Below are 14,423 nucleotides of genomic sequence, written 5' to 3'. Positions count from 1 at the left end.
TGCCATACCGAGAGGAGATAGGGTGGTTGGTAGAATGGCGCGAGAACAGCATCTTGATTCTCAACATGGACTAGACTAAGAGATTATTGAGGCTTTAGGAAGGTGCAGGCTGACCACTCCTCACTGCACATAAACAGCTCCTCTGAGGAAAGAGTTAGTAACACCAAGATACTAGGAGTGCTGACCAATCTCACCTGGCCTATCAACACCCCTTCTTTAGTCAAGGAAGCACAGCGGTGGAATGTCCACTTCCTGAGGAGACTGAGGTGAGTGAGGGTCCCCCTCACCCCGCCCCCCCCCCACACACTATTATAACCAATTTTGACAGGAGCACCTTTGAGAGTGTCCTGACCGGCTACATCACTGTCTAGTAGGGAAATTGTAAAGTATCTGACCACAGGATCCTACAAAAGATTGCGAGGACTGCTGAAAGGATTATCAGATCTCTCCTTCGCCCATCCAAGATATTTATCGGGAATGCTGTATATGAAGGGCCATTAGCACTCTCAATAATCCCTCCCATTGGTCCAACAATATCTTCGACCCCCTACCATTAAGCAGGAGGTACCATAGCATTAAACTAAGGAGTGTTAGGATGGATAATAGTTTCTTCCCCTAGTCAGTGAGACAGCTGAACTCCCTGCCACCACCCAAGTCTCATCACGTATGAAGTGCCAGTAGCGTTATACTGTTTACTTTTTAACTTGTGTCATAAGTGCACTTTATAATTCAGTCATTTATTTGAGGTAATATTATTTTCTGTGTTGTATGTGAGTTATATGTACTGCATTGTGCACCTTGCTCCAGACGAAGTTGCCTTTGGTAGTATAAATATAAATGGTTGAATGACAATAAACTTGAAATTGAAGTTTCTGCTGGAAACCCTCAGATAAGAAAGTAGTTTATGTGTGCATATAGGAAGACTTACATAATATTGGAATTTCAATTGTTGCCTAACAGTAATATTCACGGTGTCAAACAATATATGTCCCAAGCATCACACACACACCTTCTATGCATTGCTTTTACATGTACAGGGTATGTCAGACAACCATGCTGAAAGATCTCATATTATGTTCAAAAGGATTGGCCACTCCATAATCAGTTGGTTCCAGGAGAGAAAACTGTGGCACAGAAGCCACTTGTAGACCCAACAAAGTTATTTTTGCATCCTCTTCATATAAAACTGAGGCTTATGAAAAATTTTGTGATGCAATAAACAAAGAAGCTGAAGGATTTCTATATTTGACACAGATCATTCCCAGAATAACTAATGCCAAGATTAAGGAGGGCATTTATGTTGGTCCACGAATCAAATAGATCATCAATGGCAGGAAATTCAAAGAACCTCTAATAAGACCAGAGAAAATCACATGGAAGACATTAAAGGATACTGTTGAAAATTTTCTTGGCAACTACAGAGCACCCAACTACCTGCAGCTGGTTGACAACATACTTCTACGACATGTCACTAAAGATTTATTTTCTGCGTTCCTATTTAGACTTCTTCCCTGCAAATCTTGGTGCTGTCAGTGCCGAGCATGGTGAAAGATTTCACCAAAACATTGTGGTCATGGAGAAACGATATCAGGGCAACTGGAATCCATTAATGCTGACTGATTGATAATTGTTGTACACTTAAGCATGAAGCCTCAGACTCTGAGTACAAACAAAAATCATGAACAAAATATTTTTTAGCTTAGTTGAACTGTTGCAAAGCGTCAGTACTGTTCTGTAATTAAACACCTTATATTCAATAAAGGTTAGTTTCTTCTTTCTCCAAGTGCCTACCTGGTCCAAGTAGTCTGAGGTTATATTTGTATTCAGCTTCAAGCGGTCTATCATAACTATTAAAAAAAATTGAGGAAGCAACTGTTTCAACAAAGTTTGTCCAGTGTAATTTACATACAGATCCATATTACAGAATGTAAAACTTCCACCATTCTCAGTGCGAGTCATATGATTCCATTGCCATTCTTTACCAATTTCCCCCGGGATCAATAAAGTATGACTATGACTCTGACATGACTCCAATATTCCTGTAGATACATTGCTGAGCAAACAGTCCAATGTTTATATCTTTGCATGTTCTTAAGATGATGCCATATAGGTGGAGTTTAGAAACAAAAAGGAGCAATCACTTTGATAAGGGTATATTACATTTTGGCAATAGTGACCACAGCTCTTGTAAGTTTTAATTCTTATAGAGAAGAATAAAAATAGACTGGAGATGAAGGTGTTGCATTGTAGTTAGGTTGATTAGACGTGTCCTGGCAAACAAGAACTGGGAGCAGCTACTTGCAGGTGAGTCTACATGCAAACTGTGGGAATCATTCAAGAGGGAAATGGTAAAAATTCAGGGCCAATATGTTCCCATACTGATGAAAGGTAAATCTAAGCAACCATGATGGCAATGGATATTGAGGGGTGGATAAAGAAAATTAAGCTATTTTATGGCAGGTATAGAGGATGTTAAATAAGGGCATCACAGGAATATGGAACATGGGGGCATGTTGAGAAAAAGTAATTTGGAAGATGAAGAGGAAGCACAAAATAGCACTGTAAGCAACATTAAGGAAAATCTCAAAGCATCTTGTGTGCTTCAAGGGAAACAGAGGAACCAGAGAAAGTGCATTTATTTAGAACCACAAATGTCAATCTGTGTATTGACTCAGAAAGTAGGTGTGTTTTTAAATTACTATTCCCTAAGGCTACATCCACCCTAGACCGGATAAATCCATAACCAAAGCTTTTTCTCTTCATTTTGACCCTCTGTCCACACTGAAGTGGCGTATTTCTTCCCCGAAAACGGAGCTTTTCTAAAACGCTCTCCAGAGTGTTTAAATCTGAAAACGCCAGTTGGGTGTTGTAGTGTGTACGGGGTAACCGGAGGCTTTAAAAAAACCTGTTGTACCTTTAATTGGTGAAGAGACTATGGCTGTAAGAAATGTTTCCAGGGTGACCCCTCTGTGGGAGTGGGGAAGATGTTGGTGGGGCCACCTGGGGGTCTATGTATCTGTATGTGTAGCTATTGTAGTGGCTGTGAGGCTGGTATTGTGGTGGTGAAAAGTACTGGGGGGGGAGCCATCATATTCCTCATCATTGCAAATCCCTCTGCAACAGAGTTAATCAGTTTTTCAATGTTTGTCAGCAGCTGGGTTATAGTGTCCGTGAACTCCCTGTCAGTTGCCTCCATACACTCCAGTATTTAAGTCCTCCTGCGCGAGAGCCAACAGCTGTCCGTCGTTCGGCAATTTCCTTTTAAGTTTTTCTAGTCTGTAACTGGACAAACGTGCACCAAGTATACCGTTTCCCCTTCAATTGTTTTCTGTAGATGTGTCCTGCGCATACCCAGTAGGAGGAGATTCTCCCAAATACCCATTTTAATGTAGACGGAGGTATTTTCAAAAACACCTATCGTTTTTACACAAAACCAGCTTTTTCAAAATTATCCGGTCTAGTGTGGACGTAGCCTAAGAAAGAGTAGTGGCAAAGAGCAGTAAAAAACAATGGCTTTACCCAAACCTCAAAACTGGCTTTGTGGCAACAAATAATCAGCCATATGTATTCAGCAGGAAAAGAAAATAGTTATAGGGACTTTGTAGAATGGATGCTGTGTGGATGTGGTGGTAATCTCAAACTACAGGGAATATTTTTTGGATAATATATCGCCCATTTCGAATCATCCGGCACAGAAACAGCCCCTTTGGTCCACCATGGCCATATCAAACATCAACACTGCAGTGAGGAGGAAGTTCTCTGAGACAGTTGTGAATCTCTGGAATTTTCATCTCAATAGATACACATTGAGTCCTTTTCGAGGCTGAGGTAGATTTCTACACTTTGGAAAGTAATACGCTTTGAACAAGAGACAGTAATAAGGTTTTGAGGACAAAAAAAGAAATAGATGAATCATGATCCTGACTCTAAGACCAGAGGACACAGCCTCAGAATAGAGGGACATCCTTTTAGAATGGAGGTGAGGAATTTCTTTAGCCAGAGAGTGGTGAATATGTGGAAGTTGTTGCCACAGGCAGCTGTGGAAGCCAATTTATTATGTATATTTAAGGTAGAAGTTGATAGATTCTTGATTGGTCAGGGCATGAAGGGATAAAGGGTGAAGGTAGGAGTTTAGGGCTGAGAGGAAATTTGGGTCAGCCATGATGAAATGGCGGAGCAGAATCGGTGGGCTAAATGGCCTAATTCTGTTCCTATGTCCTATGATCATTTTGAATGGTGAAACAAGTCTGATTGGCTGAATTTAACTACTCCTACTTATAATCCAGACAATAGACTCATAGGGTGACACAACAGAGGAAATTGCCCTTTGGCTACCATGTCCATATCAACGCTGATACCATTTACCAGAACTTGTCTATATTCTTCTGTGCTTTGGCAGTTTATGTGTTCGTTAGAATTTAGATTTTTTTAATAATTTTGTAATGTCATGCAAGCTTAAAATATAGTACACTTGTGCTGGGAGAGATTATGAACCTGGCAAAGATGTGAAGCAATATTTATAAAGCTAATCTCACAAGGACTACTGCAGCATCAATTAATCAAGTTGTTCAGAGTGCTACTTGAACCTGGTTGTGGTTGTTGCCAGAAATTTGTTTTATTATTTGAATTAAGCCAGGCCAGTGGTTTAGGCCCATGTAAAGACTGAGAAAGTAACAGCGAAACGGGTAAAATAATCAGTCTGCTGCCCCAGTGAGTTCCTACATCATGCAGTGTTACTCACACAAAATGCTGGAGGAACTCTGGATTTGATGAAAAGGCTGGGCCTGAAATTTCAACTCTTTATTCCTCTCCATTGATGCTGCCTGACCTATTGAGTTCCTCCAGTATTTTGTGTGTGTGTGCTCTGGATTTCCAAAATCTGCAGAATTGCTTGTATTTATGAGGTGTTACTGCATTCATTATTTAGATTATTTCATTAATTTCCAGCAAATGATTGGGTATTTTTAATCAGACTATGATATTTAAGGGTATTGACGAAGAGGATGTCTTCTTTCACATTGTTTTATGCAAAACAATGTATTAATCCATTGTTTGGTACATACTTCTGTGATCATAGTAAAAGTCCATATTGTTACAGAGAACCCATAAAATGCTATCGCTGTCACTTTCATTAATGCTACTTGTTGCCAGTTGTCTTATAAATCAACATTTGCTGTTTGCATTTCTGTATAGAATTAAAAGTTCTTATAATGATTGCTTTTTCACAATGTGGTGTCCATGCTTTGTTGTTATATTTTTTCTTTTGCCTATTCTTTTCCAATTGGTGAAATGTGCCGCGAACACATAATCATCCGACAGTGTTTCTCTGTAAGTGTTTGTCAAGAACTGTGGGACCAGGAATGGCAATTTCACTCTCCGATGCCATTGAGCAAAGAGTCTGTGGACCCTAGGCTGGGAACCCCTGACCTAAAGGGTTGTCTATTATAGGTCTTCCGGAGACTGTAGAGACCAGTCTGGGATCCACATATTTTGATGCACTGTAGGCTTCCAGACCTCACAGTCCTGCCTCCTTTGCCACTTGCTGATCACCACGTGATTCAGTTCAGAATGTTTGGGGTGGATTTCCTCAACAGAGAGCTCCTTAATGGAATGCATGACTTTATTTAATGTTAGGAGGCCAATGCATGGGCAGCTGCCACACCATCCTTAACGGATCGGGGTCAAGGTCCAATGCAAGGTGACTGGAGACCATTCACTGCTGCAGCCTTCCTCCACCTTCACTGCCATTGTACTGTGTCATCATCCTCCACCATCTTCTAACATTGAGCTAATGGTTGGATCGCTCTTTGTCGGAACCTCCTCCCTGACCTTACTGCCATGTGTGACCATACCAGCAACTAAGCTCCACATAAGTGCCTGATGGCACCATTCTTGGGATCTCAGGAGCTCACAGGCCTCTCCACCAGGACAAAGTGATGACCTTCAGAGAAGAATAAGTTAAATAAGAATATAAGAGGAAGAAGAAATTGGAGATGGAAACAGTACCCTTCACTAGCCTGTTTCGCTGTTCAGTATTATGGCTAATCTTTGAGCTTGTACATTTTTCCACCCTCTCTCCATGTTCTCTGATATCTGTAGTATCCAAATTCTATTGACCTTGTTCTTGAATGTACTTACTGACAGTACATTAACAAATCTCCCTGCATCTGGAGAAGAAAACAAGGACAAAACACATTGAAATGTATTCTAGTGACTTGTGTGATCTTCCCCATGATATCTGATGGCACGTAATTGGTAACTGAACCTCCATACATATTATTCAAATGACTAAAGAGCTCATTTAGCTCTTTTAGGCTAGCAAGGTAGCAAGATATTTGAATATGTATCCACAAGTCTGAATTACTGATCTGGAAGTGATGAGTTTAAATTCCACTTTTGCAGCTGGCAAATTGAAGTACAGGTGATAAAATATATGTGGAATGAGAAAAGGCTGATGTTATTAACGGTAGCCACGACACTACAGATGACTGTTCTTAAAATCCACCGGATTCAATGATGTCCTTCAGGAGAAAAAGTCAGCTGGTTTGCTCCATGGGTAATTCCATTCCCAGTCCCTGCTGGCCTCTGTAATGGATGAGCAAACCAGCTCGTTTAGAGTCATTCAGGCTGTGCAATAAATATTGGACTTGCTTGATTTTACCCTTTGACATCTAAACTCAGAAACTAAGTCGACTCATGTGGTTAGTACTTGGAAGAGAGACCACCCAGAAATAGCCGATTTGATGCAGGGTTCCATAATATTGAAGTGGGCACTTTTGTCTGGTACGAGAGAGGTCTTCGGGTTCACTCCTGGATGGAAGCAAAGGACCAATATTCATTTCACCTTTCCCAGAAGAAGAAATAAAAAGTAATCAAGTCCTCATTTTGGCCCCAGTTTTGTTTGGTCTTGTGTGGAACTATGGAACACTATTCCGAATGATAACTTGGTTGAATTTATCCAATTCCCAAAGAAACTTCTTTTTAAAGGATTTTGATTTGGTTATGTCATCTATTAGATTCCTTCCTTTGACCATAACTATGAATTGTAATCTGTAATATTTGAGTTGGTTATACGTTTAGGTTTCTAAAACTAGGGCCACTTGGAATTGTGCCTGTTTCTCTCCCTTTCAGTCCCAAATCTTATACCTTCACATCTTGCACATTTCAGCTTTTTTGCATTTGTCCTGAAATTCCCTGACAGATCCTTGGGTATTTTGAGTAAATCATTTCTGCTTTTCTAAGCCCAGATAAATACTGATAATTTTGCTTGGTCTCTCCTCATAAGGGCAATCCTGCCATTTTAGGAATATGCCTTGAGGTTTTTGAAGTATACCATTCCTTACCTACTGAGACAAAAACTAGTAGCAGTGTTTCAGCTCTTGGTATATCAAATCAAGTTGGATTTCCTTAATCTTGTGCTTTAACACCTTTGGAATAGGTGAGATACAGTACACCTTATTTCCTATTTTTTTTTGTTGTTGATATGTAGGTATCATTTTGTGCAGAGATATCTAAACCACTCTGAATATCAATCTATTTTTTATGAAAAAAATTGCATTTCTCACCCTGACCTTCTTACTTACTAAATTTCTCTATATTTCTTTGTGTCTTCTTCAGTCCACCTTTCAACTTACTTTCTCCGTGAGCTTTAGTTTTTTGGAAACACATGCTTGCCTCAAAATTTAACCCCAGTCAGTTGAGTTAAATTTTGTAAGTTGCATCATTTCCAAAGGTTAGCTGTTCAGTGTTATAAAATGCAGTGTGAATATTCAAGCACTGATCTTTTCACTTTGGTCATTAATATTGACACTAAATAGCTGAGGCCCCAGCACTTATCCTTGAGTCACCAAATTAGTAACAGTCTGCCAGTCTGCAGCTGACCCAATTATTCTTTCAATCTGTTTCCTATACGTTAACCAGCCTTGTATTCATGATAACATATTACCCAATATTATGAGCACTTAATGTCCTTTTGTCCATGTTAATTGCAAATTTATTGGACCATATAGTATTGCTTGTGTTTTATTAGTTTTTTATTTTCCTTTCACTTCAGAATTCAAAGGTTCAAAGGTTCATTTTATTATCAAAGTAGATATGCGGAATATAACTGTGAAATTTGTCTCCTTTCCAGATAGCCAGAGAATACAGAAATCCATATAAATATTTGAAAGGAAGGCATCAATCCCCCTCCCACACGAAAAGAAAAAGAAACAAAAACTCGCAAACCCCGAACACCCACAACCCCTCCCTCGCACAAAAAATAACGGATCACCCAAACCCCCAGCCAGTCAACGTACAACAAGAAAGAATAGGCAAGAACACGAGAAAAAACATAGAACTGAAAAGAGCCCAATATGAACTACAGTTAGTTGGAATGACAGCCCAATCCATTTATCTCAGAATTTCAATGACATCTCTGAGGGCAGCGACTTGAACTTAGGAATCACAAAATACACAAGGCACTCGATTTTTCAAATCCCATACCCTAAGGAGATAGCAGAATATAAAATTTGAACATAAGTAGCTATGATTCCTAAAGGCCTAATTTGGACTGACAATTTCTGAAGGATTAAACTGTTCGTAACATTAAACAAAATGTCTCAGCTGATGAAATAACTGAATGAGGCTTTGGAGTGTATGTTGTCAAAAATCTTTTCTCTTGTGTTAGTTGCTTTTGAGGTCAATTTAAAGTGCAACTTTCCCTAACATTTTGACTTGCCTTTTAAGGGAGGAATCTATGAGATCCACATACTTTGAAACCCCAGATGACCTCTTGTCCTCGTTTGGCCCTGTGCGTGACTGTTCCCGGGATAATGGAGGTTGCACTAGAAATTACCGCTGCGTGACCGATCGAAAGGTTGACTCCACAGGATGTGTGGTATGTACAAAAACCTTATCGTCAGCACTATGCAGATGTATATTACACAGAGAGTGACACTGCAGAAAAGAAAGCTCATTTACAGATTGCATAAAAAGATTACTAAATAATTGAGGATAGCCTTAATTTTTGACAATGGTGCAAAGTTGATGAACTTAAACTACAAACTAATTACTAAGTGATTCAGCAGTATGTGCTTCTTTTTATCAATCATGGATACAGCCAATCTCCAAGTCTGCTGCCTCACTGATGTTTGATTGATGTTCCTACGGGACCACAAGTGACTTGTCAGATTAATGGTGAGTGCTCTTTCCCAACAGATCAACCCGGTTGACAACGTATAAAGTCACTTCATTTGTTCCATCTCCTAAATTTATCTGGACTTTATTGGCTTTACATTGCCTCAGTGGGGAGCTCTGAAAAATAACAGTGACTAGGTTGATTCATCCACTGATTGCACACAAGATGAGTTGTCTTTCATAGTTTGTCGGGTTGCCTGCCTGGTTAAATGAAAGGAAACAGTAATTTTCTTAGCTCCTGACACACATCTACTGGATAAGCTTCCCCAGAGATGCTTGTATCAGCAGGGACCAATCTGTCAGGGGTTCACTGACAAAGTACATATAACTGAGTTTGGAGATCAGAATTTTAAATCCTACTTGGTGAAAATTTAAAATTTAATTTATGGGCCAACACCATAATATTATCTTACAGACCATTGGATTCTTGATATTTGCTAAATGGTTGACTTAAATGAAACTAGACTAACCTGGATTTGTTCACACTGTTGTTGACTCAATTCATCAGAACTGACAATAGTCTTGTCTCTGTCTATTTTCCATGAACAAACTAATGATATTGAAAATGTAAACATAATTGCTCATGAGTGCTTTAACTTCGAGGGTGGGGGGAGGCCTTTCAGATTACGCTTTCCATTCTTAACAGGTTTGGAAATAGCAATTAACAACACTAGCAATGGCTATCACCATTCAAATTGGGAAGATTTGTATTTATACAACACCTATTTTAACATCAGGATGTTCCAATGCACTTTATGAATGAGACGCATTGGAAATTTGCTTACCCGTGAAGGTTATGGTCTAATTCTACAAACCAGTGTCCTACAAACAGAGCAGATAAAGCTTATTTTAGTATTAATTAACAAAATGAAAGAATATCAAGAGTTCTCCTTCCCCTAACCAGAAGAAAATCCTTTCAAATGATCAGAAATGGCCATGGTTTAAAAGACAGTGGAGCACCCACTGGGGACTGCTGTGGAGTTTCAGCCAGTGGACTCTGCAGTGAGACTTAAATACACAGAAATCCTACTTCATAGTCATAGTCATACTTTATTGATCCCAGGGGAAATTGGTTTTCATTACAGTTGCACCATAAATAATAAATAGTAATAGAACCATAAATAGTTAAATAGTAATATGTAAATTATGCCAGTAAATTATAAAATAAATCCAGGACCAGCCTATTGGCTCAGGATGTCTGACCCTCCAAGGGAGGAGTTGTAAAGTTTGATGGCCACGGGCAGGAATGACTTCCTATGACGCTTCCTATCTCGGTGGAATGAGTTTCTGGCTGAATGTACTCCTGTGCCCACCCAGTACATTATGTAGTGGATGGGAGACATTGACCAAGATGGCATGCAACTTAGACAGCATCCTCTTTTCAGACACCACCGTGAAAGAGTCCAATTCCATCCCCACAACATCACTGGCCTTACGAAAGAGTTTGTTGGATCTGTGGGTGTCTGCTACCCTTCTGTTTAAGAGGGAGATTTTCACCTGAACTGCTGTTGTTGCTTAACATGGTGGCATCTCATATTTCCAGGTATAAGATAAAACAGGGAAAATGAATAATAAGATGCAAAATGGAGAATGCAGAGTCTGGAATCTGGAGCAGCAAGTAATCTGCTGAAGCAGTTCAGCAAGTTGAAGAGCATATGTGAGGGGAAAGGAACCATCAACATTTCAGGTTGAGATCTTACATCGGCAGTAAGAGTGGAGAGGGGAGATAGCCAGCATAAAAGGATAGGGGAACGGTGAGACAGGGGCCGGAAGTGGCCTGAAGAGGATTAGATTAGATTAGATTATGAGGATACGCAGTCCTCTTTTATTGTCATTTTGGAATGCATGCATTAAGAAATGATACAATGTTCCTCCAGTGTGATATCACAGAAACACAAGACAGACCAAGACTTAAAAACTGACAAAAACCACATAATTATAACATTTAGTTACAACAGTGCAAGCAATAGCGTAATTTGATGAAGAACAAACCATGGGCTCAGTAAAAAAAAGTCTCAAAGTCTTTCGAAAGTCCCATCAACTCACACAGACGATAGAAGGAAGAAAACTCTCCCTGCCATGAGCTTCCAGCGCCGTAAACTTGCCGATGCAGCATCCTGGAAGCACCCGACCACAGTCCAACTCTGAGTCCGTCCGAAAGCTTCGAGCCTCTGACCAGTCCTCCGACACCGAGCACCGAACACCACCTCTGCCAAGTGCTTCGGCCCCAGCCATGGCCGCCAGCAACAGGCAAAGCCGAGGATTTGGGACCTTCCCCTCTGGAGATTCTTGATCATACAGTAGTAGTGACAGTGAACTGGGCATTTCAGAAGTTTCTCCAGTTGTTCCTCCATGCTTCTCACGTTTGTCTCCATCAAATCAGAATTGCGCACGGCATCCTACTTACAAATACGATATCATTCACCGGAGAGGCCACGCGCACTGCATTGCAACACCATCTTCTCCTCCATCCAAAGGATTTACAGGAATGTGGGGCTAGGTCGGGGAGGATACAGAAGGCTGAAGATGGATGGATGAGAGATGGGGGCAGTCAAAAAGAGAAGAAGGGAACCTTTGGGCAATAGGAGAAGAAGATGGCCACAGTGGAGATATGTGCTAGATAGAGGTAGCCAGGAACACAAAAGCTCCCCATGCTGTAAGTAAGCAATGTGATGATGGGAACCATTAGACCATAAGACAAAGGAGCAGAAGTCGGCCAGAGTAGAAAAGGAGCCAGAAAATCGGTGTTCATCCTATATATATATTCGTCATTGTTCTTTCAATGTCAACAAAGTGCTCAAGTTGATTCAGCATCAGGAGTATTGTTCCTCAGGGAACAAGATTCATGCACAGAAACACAAGGAACTGAACAGATGTCACCAACAATTAAGTCAGTTATATTTTATGAATCTGATTTTCATATATTACCTCTTTTCTGTCTTGGAGACAGAAAAACCCAATGTTTTGCAAATTGCTATTGTGTTTTATAAGAAGTTTGTTTAGATTTCAGTCAAACTTGTTGCATTTGTATACACATCACATCCTCTGTTGGATGCAAGTCCATGTACGTATATCAAATTTTAATTAATTAAATACATTACAAATGAAATTAATGGTTTGACTGAGAAACAGCTGCCCTGTGACATAATAGAACACTTCCTGTTCTGTTTTCCCATTCCATTCAGGAGTCAATACAATTGCAATCTAGAAATCCAATTGATCACCAGATCACCATACATTCTGTATGCATCCTGTCATTTTAAAATTTACATTCATGTAACACCTCTGACATAGTAAAATGTATCATGGAGCAAAGTTGTAATATCTCACTTGTCCCCAATTTGTTTGAGTTTTCTAGGGAGTTCTGGTCATTATTTTAAATTTACTGATTTTATTTTTTTTATCAGAAGACTAAGCTTCCTATTTTCCTTAACTTTCCTTCCTTTCTCATCCCCTTTCCATCTTATTTTTTTCTGGAAGTTTGTTTCAGTTTTTATTTTTGTTTTATTCAGTTGATCGAATTCTTGAAGAATTTTGTGCTCCACAGCATAGTGAAGAAACGTTCCAATATTTAGCCAGGTGGCATTATTATCTCTGCATAGTGACAATATCAACCCTACACTTCCAACTCACCATTTCTTAGCTGATGTAATAACACATTCTCAACATCCATACTTGCGCTTTTAATTTTGGGTCAAAACTTTTAATGGAATGCTAAATGGATCTCACATAATGAGACCCCCGGAGAGACTGGATCGGGAAGAGTTGCTGATGGTTTCATTTTAGAGAATTAAATATCCTGAGTTCTTGTATCTACTGTGAGAAGAGCGGCAGAATGAGGGTGATGTATATTGCTAAAAGATTCAGTGGTTGAGAGTGAGTGGCGGGGAAGATAGATGCAAATTGTGAAGTCAGTTCTAGTGGCTGATGGCTATGTCATGTTCTTAAACTAAATTTTCACTTGGAAGTATTAGAAGGTCTGGAACATCCTTGTGCATGATGTAAATTTGATTTAAAAAGTCATTATCTTTTTTGATAGGAGGTTATGATTTTCAACTTAACAAGGCTATATTGGATGTACTGTGGAATTCATTGCCACAGACATCTATGGAGGCCAAGTCATTAGGCATATTGAAAGTGGAGGTTGATAAGTTCTTGATTAATAAAGGTGTCAAAGGCTGTAGAATGAAGGTAGGAGAATGGGGTTGAGAGGGGAAACAAATCAGACATGATCGAATGGTGAAATAGACTTGATGGGCCAAATGGCCTAACTCTGCGAAATTTTTATGTTTTATTTCATAATTTTTACTTATGATAGCTCAAATCCTTTTTTTTGCAGTTCAAAGGTTCAATTAAAGGTTAATTTATTATCCAAGCATGTATGTCATATATAACTCCGAGAAATACTCATCTCCAGATAAACACGAAACAAGGATAAACCATGGAAGTCCGTTCAGAGAAATACAGCAAACCCACCCCTCCTGCACAAAAAAAAGAATGGCAACACAATCTCACCCACAATCCCTCTCCCCTGCACAAAAACTAACCAAAATGTAACAAGAACCTCATCCACCAAATCCCCTTCTTCCTGCACAAAAAACTAACAAAAATCAACAGGAGCATCAACTCTCAGAACCCCCTCCCCTACACAAAATGCCACAAGAACTTTGACTCCCAAATCCCCCTCTCCCACATAAAAACAGAGAGAAAGAACAATGAAAATGCAGAATATAAAGACCATAAGACTGAAAGAGTCAATAGTCCAAATCCGTAATGCAGAAACCTCAGCAATATTCACCAGCATCATTGAAAGAGAGAGTCTTCAGGCACAGCAATATGCCACACAGTTGACTCAGGCCCCTGCCTGTTGGACACAGTACTCTGGCCTAACCAGAGTTTTATAGAGCTGCATCATTACATCGCGACTCTTAAACTCTATCCCTCGACTTATGAAAGCTAACACCCCATAAGCTTTCTTAACTACCCTATCCACCTGTGAGGCCACTTTCAGGGATCTGTGGACATATACCCTGAGATCCCTCTGCTCCTCCACACTACCAAGTATCCTACCATTTACTTTGTACTCTCCCTTGGAGTTTGTCCTTCCAAAGTGTACCACCTCACACTTCTCTGGGTTGAACTCCATCTGCCACTTCTCAGCCCACTCCTTCATCCTATCAATGTCTCTCTGCAATCTTTGACAATTCTCTACACTATCTACAACACCACCAACCTTTGCGTCATCT

The 14,423-nt window shown here is 39.9% G+C and overlaps 1 protein-coding gene across 4 annotated transcripts in view; it reads left to right on the top strand.

The window, feature by feature from the left end:
• LOC140186350 (astrotactin-2-like) overlaps positions 1–14,423 on the top strand; it is a 1,795,681-nt gene that overhangs the window by 977,595 nt on the left and 803,663 nt on the right. For all 4 annotated transcript variants that reach the window (XM_072240512.1, XM_072240511.1, XM_072240510.1 and 1 more), the window contains one exon: positions 8,728–8,878. In XM_072240512.1, coding sequence (XP_072096613.1) covers positions 8,728–8,878 — 151 coding nt within the window. The remainder of the gene's footprint in view (positions 1–8,727; positions 8,879–14,423) is intronic.

The sequence above is a fragment of the Mobula birostris genome, chromosome 22 (genome assembly GCF_030028105.1).
Source record: "Mobula birostris isolate sMobBir1 chromosome 22, sMobBir1.hap1, whole genome shotgun sequence".
In the NCBI taxonomy this organism is placed as follows: domain Eukaryota; kingdom Metazoa; phylum Chordata; class Chondrichthyes; order Myliobatiformes; family Myliobatidae; genus Mobula; species Mobula birostris.
The sequence above is the reverse complement of the archived record's forward strand: the minus strand, read 5'-3'. Positions and strand labels throughout refer to the sequence as shown.